Raw genomic sequence first — 20,583 nt, forward strand, 5'->3', positions numbered from 1 at the left:
TCTTTTCGTCAAATCTGTATGAATATCGTTTTCTAGGCAGACACGTAACTAAGCGACGGACATGGCATGATAACTATAGTTACCTTACTATGGTGTATGGTGGCATATTTCTGCATAGTTTTCGCGAAAATATGTAGTTTTCTTGAAAATTTAAAAACATTTTTTTCATGAAAAGGAAATTTTGTTCTAAGTAAACAAAACCACAATAGTGCCAACTACTGTATACGATAACAGGTACAGAATAAACAGAAAATTAATAATAAAGGCAGTTAAAAATACGTTGATTTAGTAACCCATCTGACTGTTGTACTAAGATATCTATAAATCTAAGACACTCTTAGGGGGAAGGTTTGGGATTGAGATGGATATAACACACTTCATTCCGTAGAGGGGACTTTACCGGACAAAGCTGTCTTTATTGAGTTATCTTTATGCAGTACTGGGTACTATTTTGACATATAGTCTCGACAACTAAATATTTTCACGAAAACTTTCTCCTAATTTCACGAAAGTTTACTAAATTTTTCGCGAAAAGTATTGTTTTTTCTCGAAAGTCCATACATTTTTCATGAACAAATTTATGATTATCGTATGCAGAAATATGACATCATACCTTACCGTTATTAATCATTCTATTTTCCGAAATCAACGTGGCCTTTATATGTAGTTATTTTTAGCTATTGTATTAATATCCGTCTACCTGTAAAACACAGGTAATGACACGAAATTGGATAATTTAAGACTTTGGATTATCTTTTTTAAGATTTATATGATAACGTAATTAAAAGGTAAGTTTGATATTTCTTGGATTATGCTGTTTAATTTGTCTTGGCTAATGCTTAATAAACATCAGTAATGCCTTTACATTAATTGATTTCATACATTTTTACCTTCGGGCTCGTTCGAGAATCCGCCATTTTAGTCGACTTTTATGGAAAAATATCAAATGTGCGAATTTCTGTTTCTCGTTAAAATATTAAACAATCAAAACGATTTTTATTTCTATTTTCACAAGGATATTTACCTACATACATATACATCAGAGATAAAAATTGTTTACGTTCGTTTTTAACCTATACATTATCCGAACTCCGATCCAAAAAAAAAATGTTATTACATACGAATTATTTTCTCTAACGTATACACGGGTACAGTTACTTTTATCCATTTGTATCTGGCGATAAAATGACTCTTTTATCGATAGAATTACTTCAAAAGAATCTGAAACAAACACGTGTTGTATGTATATTTGATATTAGTTTTATATAGCCTAAATGGATGAGATTCAAACAATTGATTAACTGTAGTTCCCTTACCATTATTTTCCGAAATCAACCTGGCCTTTACATGTACTTATTTTAGCTATTGTATTTATTTCCGTCTACCCGTGTAACTCAGGCAGTGACACGAAACTGGATAATATAAGACTGCAATTCATTTTTAAAATTTATGTGATAACGTAACTTGAAGGTATGTTTTTTTTTTTTTTTTTTTTTTTTTCTTTTTGATAAATGCTTATCAACATAAATAATGATATTATATGATATATATGATAATATACATTGATTGATTTCATTCTTTTTTAACCTTCAGTCTCGTTTGATCATCCGCCATTTTCAAATTGGTAAATATCAAATGTGCGCATGTATATTTTCCGTTACTAATATTAAACAATCAAAATAATACCTGTTTTTTTTTATCTTCACAATTTTTAACTGCATAAACATACATCAGTTTACGTTTGTTTTTAACCTATACATTATCCGAACTCCAGGCCAAAAAAAGCAATGTTAAGGGGACACAGACTTTGAAATTAGAAAAAAAGTGGGTGGGGTATGATAAAATTTATCTGCAAAAAAGTACAATGTTTTGGTACATGAAATGGATACTGTTTCAACTGTTATTAGTATACAAAGGAATGCTCACAAAAATAAAGATGAAAAAAGCTCAAACAAGAAAGTTATTGTTAAATTACATACGACTTATTGTGTACATTCAAAGTCAACAATTAATATTTTTGTGTGAAAATAATAGCACTTTACCTTGTCCAAACATTTATCAGTTCACTATCTTTATTTTCATTTTGCATATGTAAGCTAAAACACAGTATTTAGTTTGTTTACAAAGTAGTGCATATGAAAAGATATGGTGGTCAAGGAAGGCCACATTCCAAAACTAAAAGAGTATATTCCCCTTAATACATTAAACATTTATTGTTACTGAAGTCGAGTTGCTTGCATTAAGGGCATAGAAATAATTCCATTATTAATTTTCAACTTGATATCACGAAAAACAATGCACTTAAATATCAAAACACATTCAACAAACTTTTGAAAAATTATTGTCTTAAAAATCTTTCAAATAACGTATGAAATTTGGTTGAGAGATCGAATCAATGTGAATAATTTATGTGCAAAATAACATTCAAATCTCATTCACAAATCTAACTAACACACAACAGGAATGTCAATGATCAAAACTCGACAAAAATACAATTATCCTCACTTTTACGCTATTTGTAATGTGTCCTTGAATTCTCCACTATACTTTTCATAACTCCGTTTCCACGAGTTGCACGAGACTGCTGTCATTCACGTAAAAACACCGGGGTCAGTCAAGTTGTAAATGCAATACCATCTAAACGTAATTAATTGATAATGCAGTCAGTTCAAGAAAAACTTTATCTCATAACGTAATGAACAAGTATGTTGTAATAACAGTTACACTTACACTGATCTGAGTAGCAGTCAGTTTATATGTGACTTTATTACGTAATTCGTTTCGTATTTTATTATTTTTTGTCAAAAAGTATAAAGGAAATGCCTCACAACTGAATACAGAAACGACTTCGATTCGGCAAATTGTCCACTGTGAGTAATAGTTTTTGATGAAGGTCCATAGAAATAAATAATTTTCAGATATTGAAGACGCATTTTCTGTATATAATAAGATTCATTATTTGATTAGAGAATTCGTGGGAAAAATTAAAAACCATGTAAATAAACTAAATTTAACCACTTGATCAATTTCAAGTGATCGACGTTATGCATTTAACCCACCAGACCAGTGTAGCATCTTGGATACCTTTTTTTAACATTTTTTTATCAAAATGGCGTCGATACCAAGTTGCGATGACGGGGCGTTAATTTTTTACCTGTTTAAGCAAACCTGGTGCGTAAGAAAGAAAAACATTATTTGTTAAACCGGTATTGTAAAAAAAACTGTTTTTTTTTCCTTATATAAAAGCTTAAAGGGAATTCCTATAGTTTTTTATGCGCATCTTTCTGCGCAGCCGACACTTTCTACGGAAAACTGAACTGAAGTCAACATTTGTTGAAACATGTTACAGACAATCTTAAATATGAGGAATTTTGAATGAAATAACATTTTTGATAAGTTATATCAGTAATCAAATGTCGATACTGGTTTATGTTGTATTGACAAGTATCATGCCTGACAGGTATCTTGCTATTTTTGTGGTTGTGTTTTCGCATGCATTTTAGTACAAAAACAGTGTTGTTCATATAATGTAAGATAATTGACTTAGTACTGATAAGACAATATCACCTTTCAGATTATTTAGTATTCAATTATAGAAAGAATTAAGAATTTTTAAAACTTTTATTAACTTTTAGCAGACATATATGTTATCAATTTGGCCAGGTTCGCGCCATTTCCGTCCGAACAGGTGTTGTATTCTAGCGGTCTTAACATAAAATTTAGCCTGGTGACCCATACATTTTTAGCCATTTTTATGCTCACAATACAATTATCTATACACAAGAAGAAAAAGAAAAAATTCTATGAAAGAGTTTTTTCAAAATTAAAAAAAAAAATTCTTCACTATGGGTATTTTTCATTGAAAAAAATTCACAAAAGTAAATATGAAACAATATTTTTTTTCATCTGTACCCATTATTGTAAGGATAGTGTATTACAAATATGACTATGATATCAAATAAGTATATAATAAAATCTGTAAAAAGAAAAAACCGTATTGTGCTGCCTGGATGTATATTTTGGTTGGTATTTATAAAAAAGCAGAAAATTATGAAAATGTCGAAAAATCGCTGGCAGTTTCAGCAACAGTGGGTGTGTTCAAAACAATTTTTCACAAAAACAAGCCTGGTGACCTATTGTTTTTATTTGTTCATTGTTTTCAGCACAAATTTTCCTATCATACATGTGAATTTAAAAAAATTCTATGAAAGGAAAAAAACTATAGGAATTCTCTTTAATATTTTGTGTTTAATGTACTTTCACAAAGACCTCTAACTGATAGTCAGGGTTGATCAACGGCGTTCAACCCAACAGAACAAAATAAATTACCATATTACGTTAAAGGGAAAGGAAATGTTGTTCTCATGTTAAATCTATCTGCTAGGATTTCAAATCATGTAAAGAAGTGAAAGAATTTTCAAAATCGGTTTAAGAATAGGAAAGTTATGAGCATATGAAACTTTTATCAAAATGGCGGCCATGTTGTTTCCATGACAACAAAAAAAATAGCGGATTTATCAGATTTCTGAATACATACTTGAACTGTATTTACTTATTTCTGTAAAACAATATCTCTACTTTTTCCAGCTAAAATGAAAGAAAATGCGATGTTTTTTACATCTTACACTTAAGAAACATCTAAAATTAATCTATTTAAAAGGTCATTTGCTAAATAAAGAGTTCAGCAGTGTGTAAATGATGTCATAAACACACTAAAATGGCCGCCTGTATGATCAGCCATTTTCTTAAACTTTGAACTACCATATCTTTTTCAAAAGAGGTCCGATTTTAGGCGTTCTTTTATGAAAGGTTTGAGGATGCCTTTCATATAAAATTAACTTATTGTCAGGCTTTCCTTGCCCTTTTACTGAAAGCCAGAGGTGAATAAACGGCGTCAAACCCAAAAGAACAAACTACTCAACCTTCGCTAACTAATAGCCAGAGTTGAAAAGGGCATTGAAATTAAACAACCATATTCCGTTAACTGATAAAGGCGTTCAACGAAACAGAACAAATTAAACTATCATATTACGTTAACTGAAAGCCAGAGATGAAAAACGGCGTCAAACCCAACAGAACAAAATACCCGACGATTTTACACTAACTGAGAGCCAGAGTTGAAAAATGGCGTTCAACTCAACAAAAACTTATCATATTACATTTACTGATAGCCAGAGTTCAAAAAGGAGTTCGACCAAGCAGAACAACCTAGCTAATCATTTTACGGCTGAAAGCCAGAGACGGAAAACGGCGTCAAACCCAACAGAACAAAATACCCGACCATATTACACTAACTGAGAGCCAGAGTTGAAAAATGGCGTTCAACTCAACAAAAACTTACATTACATTTACTGATAGCCAGAGTTCAAAAAGGAGTTCGACCAAGCAGAGCAACCTAGCTAATCATTTCACGGCAGCCCCATGTGGTTCTGGGACGATCTGTGTATGAAAAGAATTGGAACCACTGCCTTACCCTTGCATGATCGTAAGAGGCGACTAATAGGGTCTTAACAATTGCAGTAACTCTGTGATTCCAGCAGGTATGCACATTTTGATTCCATACCTTATGTTTTTATTTCGATGTAAATGAGATGTGGAACCAAAATTTGTAGTCCTGTTTGGCGCCATATAACCTATACTGTGTTGGTGCGCCATAAAACCCAAACAAATAAATAAATAAATTTTACGGCAATTGAACAAACTACCCAACCATATTTTACTAACTGATAGCCTGAGTTCAAAAAGGGCGTTCAACCTAGACAGATTAACCTAACTAATATTACGCTAACTGATAGCCAAAGTTCAAAAACGGCGTTCAACCAAAGCAGAAGAAACTAAATAATCATATTACGCTTACTGGTAGTCAGAGTTGATAAATGGCATTCAACCCAACAGAACAAACTACCCAACCATGTTACACCACCTGAAAGTCAGAGTTGATAAACGGTGTTCAACCCAACAGAACAAATTACCCCACCATATTACACTACCTGACAGTCAGAGTTGATAAACGGTGTTCAACTCAACAGAACAAACTACCCAACCATGTTACACTACCTGACAGTCAGAGTTGATAAACGGTGTTCAACTCAACAGAACAAACTACCCAACCATGTTACACTACCTGACAGCCAGAGTTGATAAACGGTGTTCAACCCAACAGAACAAACTACCCCTACATATTTCACTACCTGACAGCCAGAGTTGATAAACGGTGTTCAACCCAACAGAACAAACTACCCAACCATGTTACATTACCTGACAGCCAGAGTTGATAAACGGTGTTCAACCCGACAGAACAAACTACCCAACCATGTTAAACTACCTGACAACCAGAGTTGATAAACGGTGTTCAACTCAACAGAACAAACTACCCAACCATGTTACACTACCTGACAGCCAGAGTTGATAAACGGTGTTCAACCCAACAGAACAAACTACCCAACCATGTTTACACTACCTGACAGCCAGAGTTGATATACGGTGTTCAACTCAACAGGACAAACTACCCAACCATGTTTACACTACCTGACAGTCAGACTCAGAGTTCAAAAACGGCGTTCAACCAAAACAAAACAAACTATATAATCATATTACGCTAACAGATAGCCAGAGATGAAAATCGGCGTTCAATCCAACAGAACGAACTATCCAACCATATTACGCTAACTGGTAGCCAGAGTTTGAAAATGGTTTTCAATCCAATAGAACAAACTATCCAACTATATTACGCGAGCTGTTAGTCAGAGTTGACAAACGGCTTTCAACCAAACAGAACAAACTTCCCAACCATACTACTATAACGCTAACTGGTAGCCAGAGTTGAAAAAATTCTTTCAACCCAACTATCTAATCATATTATGCTAACTGATAGCCAGAGTTGATAAAGATGAAACATTTTAAACCATACGCAACATAAACTTTTAAGCACTTAATGTGTTTTTTTTTTCATTTAGTGAAGGACCATAACTCTGGCCTAGCTGAATGAAATTCCAAAGCGAATACCAGATGCACAACTTCACATGCTATATACTAATTCTCTAATGTTTTTATGACATGTTGATATACATGGGACACAATCGTTTATTTTTTTACTAAGTCAATGGTCATTATAGCCCTGGTCTTGCAAAGTGAAATAAAACAAAAACTCAGGAGCCCAAAAATCGCATGCTGGATAATATCTCTACATTATTCTATAGCTCTATGTGAACCACGTTTAAGATATATGCAGCACAAACTTTTAAGCACTTTATTTGTACTTTTTACTAAGTCAATGGCACTGACTCTAGCATCTTTGTGTAATATCCAAAACAAAAACTCAGGTGCGTATCTTCACATGCTATATGACAATCCCCTAATGTTTTATGACACTTAGTCTACTGTTTGACATACATGTACCTGCGATACAAACTTGTATGCCCTTTAGACATAGTTTTGAATCAAGGGTTATAACTCTGGTGTGACTGATAGAAATCTGGAACAAAATCAGAATCAGTGTTTTTATTTAATCCTGGGTCAATTAGCTTTTGAGATACACGCGACACAAAGTTAGGCCCTTTCCGTGCGTATTTTGACTAAGTCAAGGGCTATAACTCTTGTATGGCTGTCTGAAATCCAAATTAAACATTAGATGCACAATTTCCCGTTCTGAATAACAATCTTGTATGGTTTGATGACTCTGGGTCAAATGTTTTTTGAGATATGCACGAAACGAATTAGAACGGATGGATGGACGGACACCCCCATGTATTTGGTGGCAGTTTGAAAGCAAGAGAATGACTACTCAATGAACAAAAGAGTAATAGGGATATTGTCCTAGGCCGCACCTCCTACCATTTAAAATACCCATCGTTGGCTCGGACTGACGGACGGACGGACGGGCGAACGGACAAAGGCAACTTTAAGTGCCCCCTCCACTCGCGTCTGAGAAAAGGGTGTTTTACCCAACAGAAAGACTTATGTTATTCATCTTAGAAAACAGACGACAAAAAGGCATAGAAATTAAAGCCCTAGAAAATCAAACTGATAGACGTTCTCCTTATGGAAACAAATAGCAGAAAGGATTTTTATAAGATTTATGGCAAAATGGATTTCAGAGGGAGAAAACTTTTTATACGTTTGTAATTTAGAGAGGGAAAACTTTAAATGCAAATTAATAATGTTTTTTATATGCTTCATCTGCTAATGATTAGTAGCGCACAGAAGTTTTAAAGGAAGATTTTAATCATTACTAGAACAGTTTTATTCGTTTGGAGAGACTGAAACATGAAACCTAGTAATCGTTTTGGTAACACAAATATACCCACATAATACGGAGAGAAAAACCAAGATATAGAAGGATATATGTATACAGTGAAATGCTTGCAACTTTTAAAATTTTAAAATGATTCTTTTCCTGGTAGTATCAGTTCTACAGCAGCAGTAAAATACTCTTTTTGAGCAACTTAGTTGGTTATTTTCTATTAGGTGCAATTGGCATACGTTTGGTACTGGAGAATTTACTTATTTATCTTGTTTTCCTTTGATTATTGTGAGACAAAAAACTAAGAAATTAAAAGACACAACTATGTACATTTTTGTATTTCTTTCTTTTTCATATAGCTGTCAAATCTCCTACTATCTTTGTATTGCATTTCGAAATTTGGATTTTTGTATTATTTCTTTCCCTGTCTCGCAGGATATTTTTCAGTTTAACCAGAAAGATACCTGAAATTAAAGGCTTTGTGCAGTATATATGTGCCATTAACACTGCCCGCAATTTGGTGACTTTGGACAAACAATAACTAAAACATAATTGAATAAACTGAATCCTGTTTAAAACTTGTGGACAACAGATAAATTTATGTGTTATACTTCTAAAACGTTATGCTTAAGTGTGGTAAATATCACTACAGTCGACATTGTATTAAGAGACCACCCAAGGGACTGCTAAGAAGTGGTATCTTAATGGAATGGTCTCTTAATGAATTTCAGTCAGACGAAAAGGAAAGTTATTTTTAACTGTTAATGTAACTGTATTTATTATGAACATACATGTCTGGTTTCAAAATCTGTTTTAACATCGTGAACACTTTTCCAAGTCCACAAACCGTGAAATTTATGGCTAGATTGTTTGTCAGTTCAACTGATACAAAGGTTAATTGCATTCAGTCACGTGCAAAACGAACTCGCTAATTGCACATATGAAGAAATGCCCGGTAGAATTTTGGTACCCGGTCGCTTAATAGATACTTTTGTCGAATATTTTACCTGTCGGGACTACATTAATGTGGTCGCTAGTCGTTTAATAAAAAAGGTCGTTTAATGGAATGAATTTATATACTGAAAACGTTCGGGAGGGAGTTTGACTGGTCGTTTAATACAAAAATCGCTTAATAGAGGTGGTCGCAAGTACGATGTCGACTGTATAGGTATATCATATTGAGATTAAATGTTGTTCTTATTACCCGTTACGGGGTCTGTAAAACAAACAAATCTTGTCATATATATGATAGCTATATGATAGTTAAACGGCATGAATTTTCCTATTGCCCGACAGATCGTCTTATTTTACTTCGAATCAGGTTTTCCTTCGTTTAAAAAATGTATCTCATTAAATCCGTTTACTTGAGGCACACTAGAAAAATGATACTGGCAGTTTTATTTTATGTTTTATAATTGTTTACCGATAGTTTGACGTTTCTTTCAACATAATTAATGGTATAATGAATTCTCTGCAAACATTTTGGACAATGGCCATCACTTTAAAATTTATCTCTACCTTAGGTAAAGGAAATATCATACATTATATACAATTCATCTAAAAAAGGGACCAGGTAAAAGTTCTTTAAAAATTGCAACACAGTGCAAAACAATGTCAACTTTAAGAATATACCAAGCGAATGCCATTTGGTAAACATTTCTATTAGGTATCAAAAAAGTGGAAAACCACAGGTCACCCAACACGAGTTTTAATTACATCGAAGTCCCTTCACTAGATTTTAATGTATTGTCTTAAATATTAAAAGGTAAAAAATGAGGAATAATAAGTACACTAAAGAAATTTCTTTAGTAAACATTCAAGACTGACTTACGGTTATACTGCTCTTATTTTCCGTTCGTCTTCTTCTTTCACTCTGTTAAATCACACTAAATTCCTTTTATTTGATTTAAAGTTATTGCATAAAATGTTAAACATGAAATATCTTTAAAAAAAGATATTCGGCGTAGGTTGGTATTTAATGTATTGAAAATGTTGGATTGCCGTATAGCCCGCGTGTTGTTTACATACACATATACTTTTATATGATATATGATTATATGGTACTATGGGTATTGTTTTAAATTCAAGGTGGTATGGCTACTACCGTAGGCAACAAATTGTATCTTCGCTATATGCTCCTACTTGGAAAAGGCGGGTTGCTTGTCCTCAGACGAATGATAGCAAGGGAAGTGGCAAGAAGTGGACAGACTTTGGAACAAATACTTTTGAACAACAGACGTCGTTTTAACAGGCTTATGCGTGAACAGCAATTAAAGCTGTATCCAACTGCTGCAACAGTGAATGCCAACGTAGAAACATGGGACATATCGCTTTTGTACCATGTTTTGACAAAATTGTTCAAGAATAACCTTACCTTGCAAGAGAGATCATCTGTGAATGTTCTGAAAACGTCTCGAGACGAAATACAGGGACATCCAGATGAAATGAGTATGGATGCAAATGACTTTAGAGTAAACTTTGATGATATGGACACTCATCTGACACAGCTGACATCTGGCCTTGGTCAAGAAACCGCTGATGAAATTCAGGCTGTGATAGAAAGCTCGAAATCAGAAAGTATCGATATAACTTCGTCAATTTTGATACAAAATGTTAAAGATCTAAATGAATTCAAAACAAGTGTTATCACTGAATTGGAAAGAGAATTTGGTATTGTTCATTCTCAATTGTCGAATATAAATAACCAGTTAAAGGATATCGGAGGTAAGCACATATTTGAAGACATATCTCAAAAGCCTAACTTTAAATGTGTTATATGGTTTGATAAATGGTATAAAATCACTTTTAGATAATTAAGAAATAATAAATCTGTTCCTATATTTTATCAGTTAATAAAATATGGGCAGGAGTTTGGATGCGTAGTAATTAAATCACGAGCGCGTAGCACGAGTGATTTAATTATTCGCATCCAAACGACTGCCCATGTTTTATTAATTGATAAAATTATTGGAACATATTTATTACTTCGATTCTAACAACGCAAATAATTCGCATTTTACAGTACTACATTTTCAGCGAAATACGTCATTCGGGTCATATGCTGTTACAATTTACCCCCTATGGTTAGAAAGAGTTTCATAGCCAATGGAACGTATAGATATTTGTTTCTTTTTATCAGAATTTTGAGTTTATTTATTTATTTATGAATTAGTAATCTAACAGCTCGCAAACTAATTAATAAGAAGAGAATCATCAAATTAGGCGAGTTGAGCCTGTGTTACAAGTTACGAGTTTAACATTATATGACGTCACATCATTATGACGTCATACTATATGTCATACATTTATGACGTCACCGCTGAATCTTAATTAAGCTAATTGAATTCGCTCGTAGAGATCGAAACGTGTTTTACGGTCCTACACATAAGTAAGTCAGTATGACTTTTTATCATATTTATGTTTTTGAAATCTTTTCAACCGTTTGGCCCTGAAATAATTCGCATGTAATGGAACTGAAGTAGAATCTCTTATGCCACAATCATAGGGGGTGAAACCATATTTTATCGTAGATTCATGTATAGATTTTCTGGGATCAGTGTGTATGCTCATTGTTAATATGACAAAAATTCTGCTTATGTCGATGCTATGGGGCATGAGGGGTGTAGCACATTTCATTACCACTCATGAAACACAATCAAAGAAATCGAATCTGCTATTTTGTTGTTTTTGTTATGTTCTATGCTTCCAAAGGATGTTTTCACAGATTTTATTATCTCTTCTTGTTAAATTATATAATATAACTACAAAATGTATGTAATACCATGAATGCTGTGATAATCTTTAATACATTATGTTATTGCTACAATCCATAGTACTGCAGTATAGAAAGGACAGCGCCTTTCTACATTTTGCTCTTGCATATTCCCCATTTCCTCGTATTTACTGTTTTTCTTTGATTATCCGAGTTGTGTAGTGTATGTCTAGACTACGCTCACTTTTTTAACCATAATCCAGACCTGTGAGTGCAAACGGATGTAGTTAGATTGCTCGTATACTGATTTAAAGTACAACTGTAAAACATATATAAGACATTTTTAAACTATCCAACATGTGATGATTTATGATGCAAAATAGTCTAACTGTATCTGTAGCTACATTAAAATATTTTTTCAATTCACCTGTCGGTAAACACATAATACTGTTTGGACTTTTAGCAATATATAATACTGCATTATACTTTTGATTTTTAGTATTGTTATTGACATCTGCAAAATTATCTATCGAGTTGTGGTAATTGTCTTTGTATCTAAAAACATTGACATTTTGACAATGGTTTGATAAGCTTAAATTATATCTCTGTCATTGTTTTAAGATATGAATTCTCAGCAGACAGAACTACAAGGGGAAAATTTCAACCTACTGACCAATATTTCAACCGTCCAAAGTCATTTACATGAAGATGTACTTGATGTTAAAAATACTACAACTGATACCAATGCAACTCTGCATTCAATGGAAAATAATCTCAAAGGTTGGTATAAATTTTATGACTTGTAACAACTCGATTGTTTTAGGTTGAATGTTGGTTTGATCTTAAGAAATCAGCACACCAAAATAAAGCATATTTAGAAAACAACTGACCAATGAATCAACGCGTTTTTAGTTACCACTTGATCAATCGTTTTCATTTTATTCTTCTCTTTCAATAAAAGAGATTGTCAATCATATTACACATGATTCCAAAGAACGCAAAAGATGAAACTAGGATCAGATTTTGTAATTTTCAAATTATCTTTATTAGATTTGACTTCATTGTAGGGATAACGTATGTTTTCTGTCGTGTTATAACTTCTGACGAATCCCTAGGGATTGGTTGATACTGGTAGGGCGATGATAACAACGTATCCAGAAGGATTCTGTAGATATTATAACAAGAAATGAACATCCGCGCTAACGTTATTCTAGCTTATCGCATAGTGCGGCAGTTTTCCTTTGATCTTAGCAGTATGTTAAACATGGTAACACACATTAATACTACAAAATCTGAGCTGATATTTTACAAAACTGTTGCGATATATATCAACACAGAAATCTCTATAGAGTTTCATTAGAAAGAAACTGTTGTGATATATATCAGCACAGTAAAACTGTTCCAATATATATCGCAACACTTTTTCACTATCGAGGTCCTATCGAGGGAGTATAATTTTTTCCTTTCAAAGTTGATTTTAGCTTCAATTTACAGTTCACAGAGAAAGAATTATCACAAACACCTACATTTATAAAGTAAAAGAATAAATAAACTAGAATATTTCAAAAACTCGATAGTTATCGCCAAATTCAGAAATACATGAAATATATGAAATTCTGAGATTTCTCAAATGTTTCTTTTTCTTTGATTTTTTTTTTACAAACAAAACAACAAGTTTTACAATATGTTTGGCCAATGAAATGCAAAGATTTAAAACCAATGCAGATATCTGTTGGATACTTTTATCTGGGGAACACATTTTCTAAAACAGAAGTTTTAGTGTTTCAGTCAGCGAGGCGCAGAAAGGGAATCAAAAGAGTAAAAATAATAATAAACAAATTTAAATGAAACTTATATATAAATTTTAATGATAAAACTATGCGATAAAACAGTTAAAATATGTAATGCTCGTGTGTTACGAGGATATATCAGAGCTAGGGGTACATCTCGGTATTTTTCTCTGCACATATCTGTCTCGGCCTACTGACCTCGACGATATGTGCAGAGAAAAATACCGAGATGTACCCCTAGCTCTGATATATCCTGGTAACACACTCTCACACATACTATAACTATTATATAAAACGTGTAAAAACTAATGAATGAATAATTTCTCCCTCAACGTCATCAAATTTCCATGAAATGTGCGGGAATGTCTAAGCTGTTTTGTGACGCTGACGTCATTTCCTTTTAAATTATCTGTTTTTGGTATGTAATACGTTTACGCTTTGCCACGGAACGCTCATATATAAAAAGGCTTTATCACTTTATCACAAGAATGTGAAAAAAAAAAAATTCGACAAAGCATTTCTCATTTTTAATTTCAGACATTTTGGACTTCAAAACAGTATTTACAATTCAGTTTTTATTTGTTGAATAATTGTAAAATATCGACATGAGCATAAGCGAAACATTTCCATAGAAAAACATGGTAAAAAATGTAAAACAAATATATGTACCGGGGGGGGGGGATAAAAATTCCAAACGGATCTTACTTTCACTTTTTTTCCTGATCCTGTCACGAACTTTGGGGTCCAGGACAAAACAGAAAAAATGATTATACGGAAAAACACTTGTTATGCATAAAATCCTTGAAACTTTCTTTATTTTCATAATTAAACACAGTAGATAAAGTGAAAACTAGAAAAATAGTTTTAAATGCATATTATGTTTTGTTTTTGATGAAAAAATAAACGCATAAGCTGAAGAGGAGTTATGTAAATAATTACAATGCCGCACATCTTTTACTACAAATTTCAGAAATTCTCACAGTTATGAAAATAAACGCAAATACAGCAGCCAATCAGGAGAAGATATCACAGTTACTATATGATCATGTTCAGGCAATTCAAAGAGAAGACAGTGCCATCAAAAATGACGAAATAAAAAGGAGAATAGACAGCATTGTTGAGAAAGATCCAAACTGTAAATACCAGTTAGTGGAAGCACTCATACAATTGTTAAATGATGTGAACCACAATCCGGAAGCACAAGTTGGACAGGTATCACGTGGTAGCGTCCGTTTAGCAATAAGATGTTCTTCAATGGGAGGGCTTTTGAGACATATGGGGTATATGGAAAGTACGTTATGCCGTCAACGTCTTGGAGATATATCGATGGCGGTCAGAAGTGTTCTTCAAATTTCTTGTTCCATATCATGGATGATAGAACCCGATAGCCTGCTTGCGTTTCTGAAATACTCAAGTAAGTGCATATATAAATTTAGAACCATAACCAGTATACTAAGAGCTGGACATTTAATAGACCATTTCCTCATACTGGGAAATATTTCTGGTGTTTTAGATGCATAAATTATATTCTAGAAAAACAGAAAAGGAGAGAATAACATATTTTATTAAATTTAGATTTAGTGGGTCCTAAATTTCGGGATTTCATTTGAAAATGGCAGTGAAAAGGTTCTTTCCCGTCTAGGAATATAACCCATTCTCGGAATTAAAATCAGTCAGAAATAAGACTGTTAAAATCTATTAATCTTACTTTATATCATATTCCTAGATTCAAAATGGATTTACCTAGAGAAAGGCCTTAAGCACGTATTGCTTACTTTGAAATGTATATTTTTACACTTAAAGTTCCTCACCACAAAGCAGAGACCGCTGTAGGTAAAGGAAAGGAAATATTTCTACCAGTTCACTATACTTCATTGAAAGGGTTGACACATATATGGAATTTGTTTCAAGAAGGAGCAATAGCCATTCATATGAAACGGATATCAACGATACTTACAGAGAGTTTTGGCGAAGACGTAAAAGTGTCCATATCAATTGATTCTGATCAGTTTATGAAAGCTGTTTACGAAGCAAGTAAGTATACTTTTTACCATTGTAAAAGGTTCAGTCGTACGAATATGTATATTTTATAATTGTGTTTTCCTTTGAATCTCTGGTAGAAGGGGATATTCATTTATTCATATATGACATCACTTTAGTGGTCCATTTCACTCAATTTGTGTGCGTAACTTCGAGTCGACTTTGGTTCTTTTTTGGTCCTTTATTGGCTATTCGAGGAAATGAAAAATCATTGAGTATGGTATATTTTAGACATGTATGCTTATCACATGTGTCTAAAAGATTAAATCCCCCAAAACAGTGAAAGTGTCGAAAATAAAATTTCTCCATTGTTAAATGGTCTCGAGTTATCTCTGTCGCCTATTTTCGAAGACTTATAGTTCGCTGCAAATATTAAGGTTCGAAAAGATTTTCCTTATGTACAAGGATAATTCCAAAAGTAATGCAACTGCCTAAATAGTGTGGTGTACATAATCTCATACTACATAACTAGGTAATCTTCAACGATATTCTCGTATAATATAAGAATTTAAAGCTTATTAATTTTGACAATAATATTATTTCATAAATCCGTGTATTTTCTTTTTCTCTGCTGAGCTTTAACAGTCATGATAAAATATCTAATTCATTTTTTTTTTCAAAATTCTTCGTTTGGCAGGTGTTTTCTCACAGGTGTTGCTGTACGAGTATATATGCAAATATTTAAATATTTTTAAACGTATAAAGAGGCATTATTTGAAATGGATCTTTTTCACAGTTGAATATAAGAGGTGACTACTGGAGTTACATTTGGGTCATAAAGGAGGACATGTTTCATATGAAGATGGTGGCGATATCTAAAATCGTATTATTTTTGTCAGTTTGTACGTGTGAAAGCAAAAATTCACGGATTCCCAACGCGGTCAGGCAGGATTTACAGGCAATCTTTCGTTGCTAGGCGACACAATTTTATTATCCAAATTCAAGAAGTTTTCATATAACAATCCTTATACGTAAGAAGCATGGAAATTGCTTACTTTGAGCAAACTATTTTCTTGACTTCTGGGTATTTTTACAGATCCTGTGGCAGTCGGTGGAAAAGCTCCTACAGACTTAGATTTATCGGAGTTTCCAGCAATGTTGACATACAAACATTTCTTTGACATTGATGATACAATGGCTGTTGATGAAAATGAAACACTGATGATAGCTATTCATACCGCAGTTGATGCATACTTTGCCATGACTTGCATTGCCAAGTGCTGCGAAGTGGCATTTCTATTTACGTTACTGAATCTGGCGATAATGGCCATGCAGAACTGGTTGCTGTTACTGCAATACCTGTGTGATCTTGAAGAGCAAGGATACTTGGGACCGCTTTTGACAGAAACGGAGGAGGAAGATGAGACATATGAAGATATATCAAGTGACAGTGAAAGCGAGGAAGATGACGAATCTGACTAAATAAGACCACTGTCACTGTGAGAAAAGAAGTACAGTCTGAAAGAAACATATTGATATATTTTTGCTTTGAGGACAAACCTTTAACGCTGAAGTGCATTTAGAATAGATTATATATCTTCTGCCAAAAAGAACTTGCTTCTTATGCAAATCCGATGTATTTTCCACAGGTACTGAAAATAGTGTTTTATCGGACGCTGCAAGTGACAGTTTCTTTATATTTGTAATTACGGTCCATTGTAACGACGTTACGGTCACGTTGGCATCATTCACAGTGTACATTTTAAGACAGTTTTGCACGTTCGGGTCAAACAAATCTTCTGCAAAGTAGAATTTTATTAAACCCATATTTTTCAAAACTTCACGATATAATTAGAGAATTCAGCAAATAGAAAAGGTAGGGTCGTATGCTTCCTTTTTGCTAGACATATTTGAAAAATTTGGACCTCTTGCAAGTTTTCATAATGGGAATCTGTGGGAATCACAATTTTCTAAAACATTTACGCGAAAAGATTTTTACTACAATTAACATTTTAATGAAACTTCTCACAGTTGTAAATAAACATAATTATATATAACAGTGTGAAATTAAATGTAAAGGTCAATGTGCTTTTTAGGCATTTACCCATGATTAAATTGATCCTTACGTTTCAAGCTGATTTTAAGACATGCTTTTGAATTATTTAACGTGTCGGGAGTTTTAATATCATATCTTAACACAAGACAGTAACAATGCTATTGTAGTTAATTTATTTACTGGTAGCCATTATTTCATAAAGCCATTTTCATTTCCGTACGATGAACCAAGGTTTTATTCTATGTTATCCGGATAAATGACGTTACGCCATCACTTCCGGTTTATCAAACGTGCAAAACTACCTTAAGCTAGTAGCGGAGGTAAAATGTTTGAAACATTTAATAGTACATGATTTGATTTGTTATGAAATTTAGGCATCGTTTGTTTGGGGTTTTGTTTGATTTATTGATTTATTTTGTTGGGTTTAACGTTGCACCGACACAATTATAGGTCATATGGCGACTTTCCAGCTTTGATGGGCGAGGAAGACCCCAGGTGCCCCTCCGTGCATTATTTCATCACGGGCGGGCACCCGTATAGAACCAACGACCTTCCGTAAGCCAGTAAGACTCGAATCCACATCGATTACGAGCAAGTGATTTGAAGTCAGCGACCTCAAACACTTGGCCACGGAAGTCCCCTTTTTGTATGAATATTAAATTCTATTAGCTTTGCATGACAACTCATTTTCTTTTTAGAATTGTTACTATGTACAGTCGTTGATTGATCTCTATGTATAACTTCTTAAGATTAACAAATGTTTAACTGTATAATTTAGTAGCCAAAGATCACTTATTTTCCTAATATGTGTATATATGTTTACTAAGATATAATCGTTATTATCTGGAATTGTCTTTATAAAAAATACATGTGTAATCTTCATATATATATGGAGGACAATAAATAAATAGATCTAATAGCCTAAAATGTGTGGTTCACTTTAATCATGGTCATATATCTCAAACATAAGCACACGGACCAATACATTTTATTTCACCACATTATATGTAAATGGTTATTTACAACTGTGAGGAGTTTCTTTAAAATCTACATTATAGAAATATTTCTGTTCGCGAAAATATTATGAAAGGTATGATTTTCCCATAGACTTCCATAATAAAAAAATGCGTGAAGTTTAATTTTTTAAATCAGTCAGGCAAAAAATCAAGCACACGACCCTATCTTTTTATGTGCAAAAATTCTAAGTATATACTGAAGTTCTGAAAAACTCAGAGTCTAATCAAACTCTACATTGTAGGAAATAAAATCGATCCGAACGTGCACAATTACCATAACCGTTTGTTCCGCATTTAAAGTGTGATTTTTCTTTTACATCGGCACACTCAGGTCATACGACGACTTTTTAGCCTTGAAAGACCCGAGGTGTCATCCGATAATACTCCAGGTAATGACGGGCAAAGGGAATTTGTAATCAGTTACAGCGAAGAAAATCCTGCAGTGATTCATACTTTTTAAGGTGTCTAATTAAATTTTGGTCAACTAACGGCTTTGTTGAAAAGTTGACCAATTGATCGTTTAATTTATGTGTGTTCACTGAGTTCTTACACACGTCAGATTTTCAATGGAAGTGTTTTAAAATTTAATTTTCATATTCTGGCTACCCAGCTAAGATAACGTTATTTTAGCATTCTTGCATAAAAACTACTTTTTTCACTGGATCCGCCCATATATTAACGGGAGAAAAATCGTGTGCAAACAAGGCAATTCACGTGCTGTTAATACCCGATTTTTATTTTTTGAAATGCTTTCCAAGGGACGTATACGTATTTCTGCGCAGATTGACATCTGGTATCTGCGTCTTGTTTCTTTCATAAAAACCTCTTCTTGAAGCATTAAAGATGCAATCTAATCCATAGAATGTTTTACTGTATCAGTAACTAACGCCAAATGCGCTGCCTCCAACAATGTCCGTATTCGTTTCTTCCCTTGTTTACTCCCCTTTTAGAACTCGGCGTCAATTCAGATTTTGCAGACAACCGTGAATGTTAAAGAATCGGGTGTTTACCTGTGTTTTCTTTGTTTTTAGGAATCATATTTATGATTTTGGTAAGTATCAGTCGGTATGTTTTTATCTAATTTCTCGAAGAATTTATATAAACAGCTTGGAAGCTTGACACTACGTTTCGTACTCATCCGTACTCCAACTGTGTCCGTACTCAATATAACTCGAATGTAAAGTTATTATTCTTGAAATATTGTGTTCGAGTTCACCAAATTGTGAAGTGATATGAACAATTACTGGTAATTTTATGTTTGAAATAACGAGAGATAAAAAGTCTTTTAAAAACGTTCTGGATGTGCTTTTGATAGTATTGTTTATTTCTGGGCCCTGGATACGGATATTTAAAACATGTTTACCGTTTCCAAGAACAAAAGGAATGGTAAATATGAAATCAATACATAAAGTCGTCGTGTATTTATTTTACTTGAGTATATTTGTTATTCATAAAACAACTTAATAAGTAATTCTTGGCTTTTATTGTGTACGAAAACATTAAAAAAAAACATTAATTTCAGACAGATACAACATGCACACTTATGTTTAAAGTGTTTTTATCTGAAAAACAACACTTTAATCGTACTCACGACGCCATTTTGTTTTCTGACTTAAGTCATTTCTTACGTATCTTAAGTTTAAGCTGTTTTATGAATAGGACTTAAGTTTTTTACTTAGACTTAAGCTGAAATCACCACAAACTTAATTAAAATATCTTCAACTTAAGTCAAAACTTATACTTAAGATGCTTTATGAATACGGTCCCCGTGCTTAAAATAATTATAT

The 20,583-nt window shown here is 33.2% G+C and overlaps 1 protein-coding gene across 1 annotated transcript; it reads left to right on the plus strand.

Moving 5' to 3' along the window:
• The first annotated feature begins 702 nt into the window (after window positions 1–702).
• Window positions 703–18,772, plus strand: LOC128552954 (uncharacterized). The gene is made up of 6 exons (XM_053534046.1): window positions 703–788; window positions 10,331–10,966; window positions 12,576–12,734; window positions 14,715–15,158; window positions 15,548–15,778; window positions 16,821–18,772. The coding sequence occupies exons 2-6, from the start codon at window positions 10,336–10,338 to the stop codon at window positions 17,204–17,206; spliced, it is 1,851 nt and encodes a 616-aa protein (XP_053390021.1). The 5' UTR covers window positions 703–788; window positions 10,331–10,335; the 3' UTR covers window positions 17,207–18,772.
• Window positions 18,773–20,583: the final 1,811 nt, after the last annotated feature.

Source organism: Mercenaria mercenaria, unplaced genomic scaffold, assembly GCF_021730395.1.
Source record: "Mercenaria mercenaria strain notata unplaced genomic scaffold, MADL_Memer_1 contig_3325, whole genome shotgun sequence".
In the NCBI taxonomy this organism is placed as follows: domain Eukaryota; kingdom Metazoa; phylum Mollusca; class Bivalvia; order Venerida; family Veneridae; genus Mercenaria; species Mercenaria mercenaria.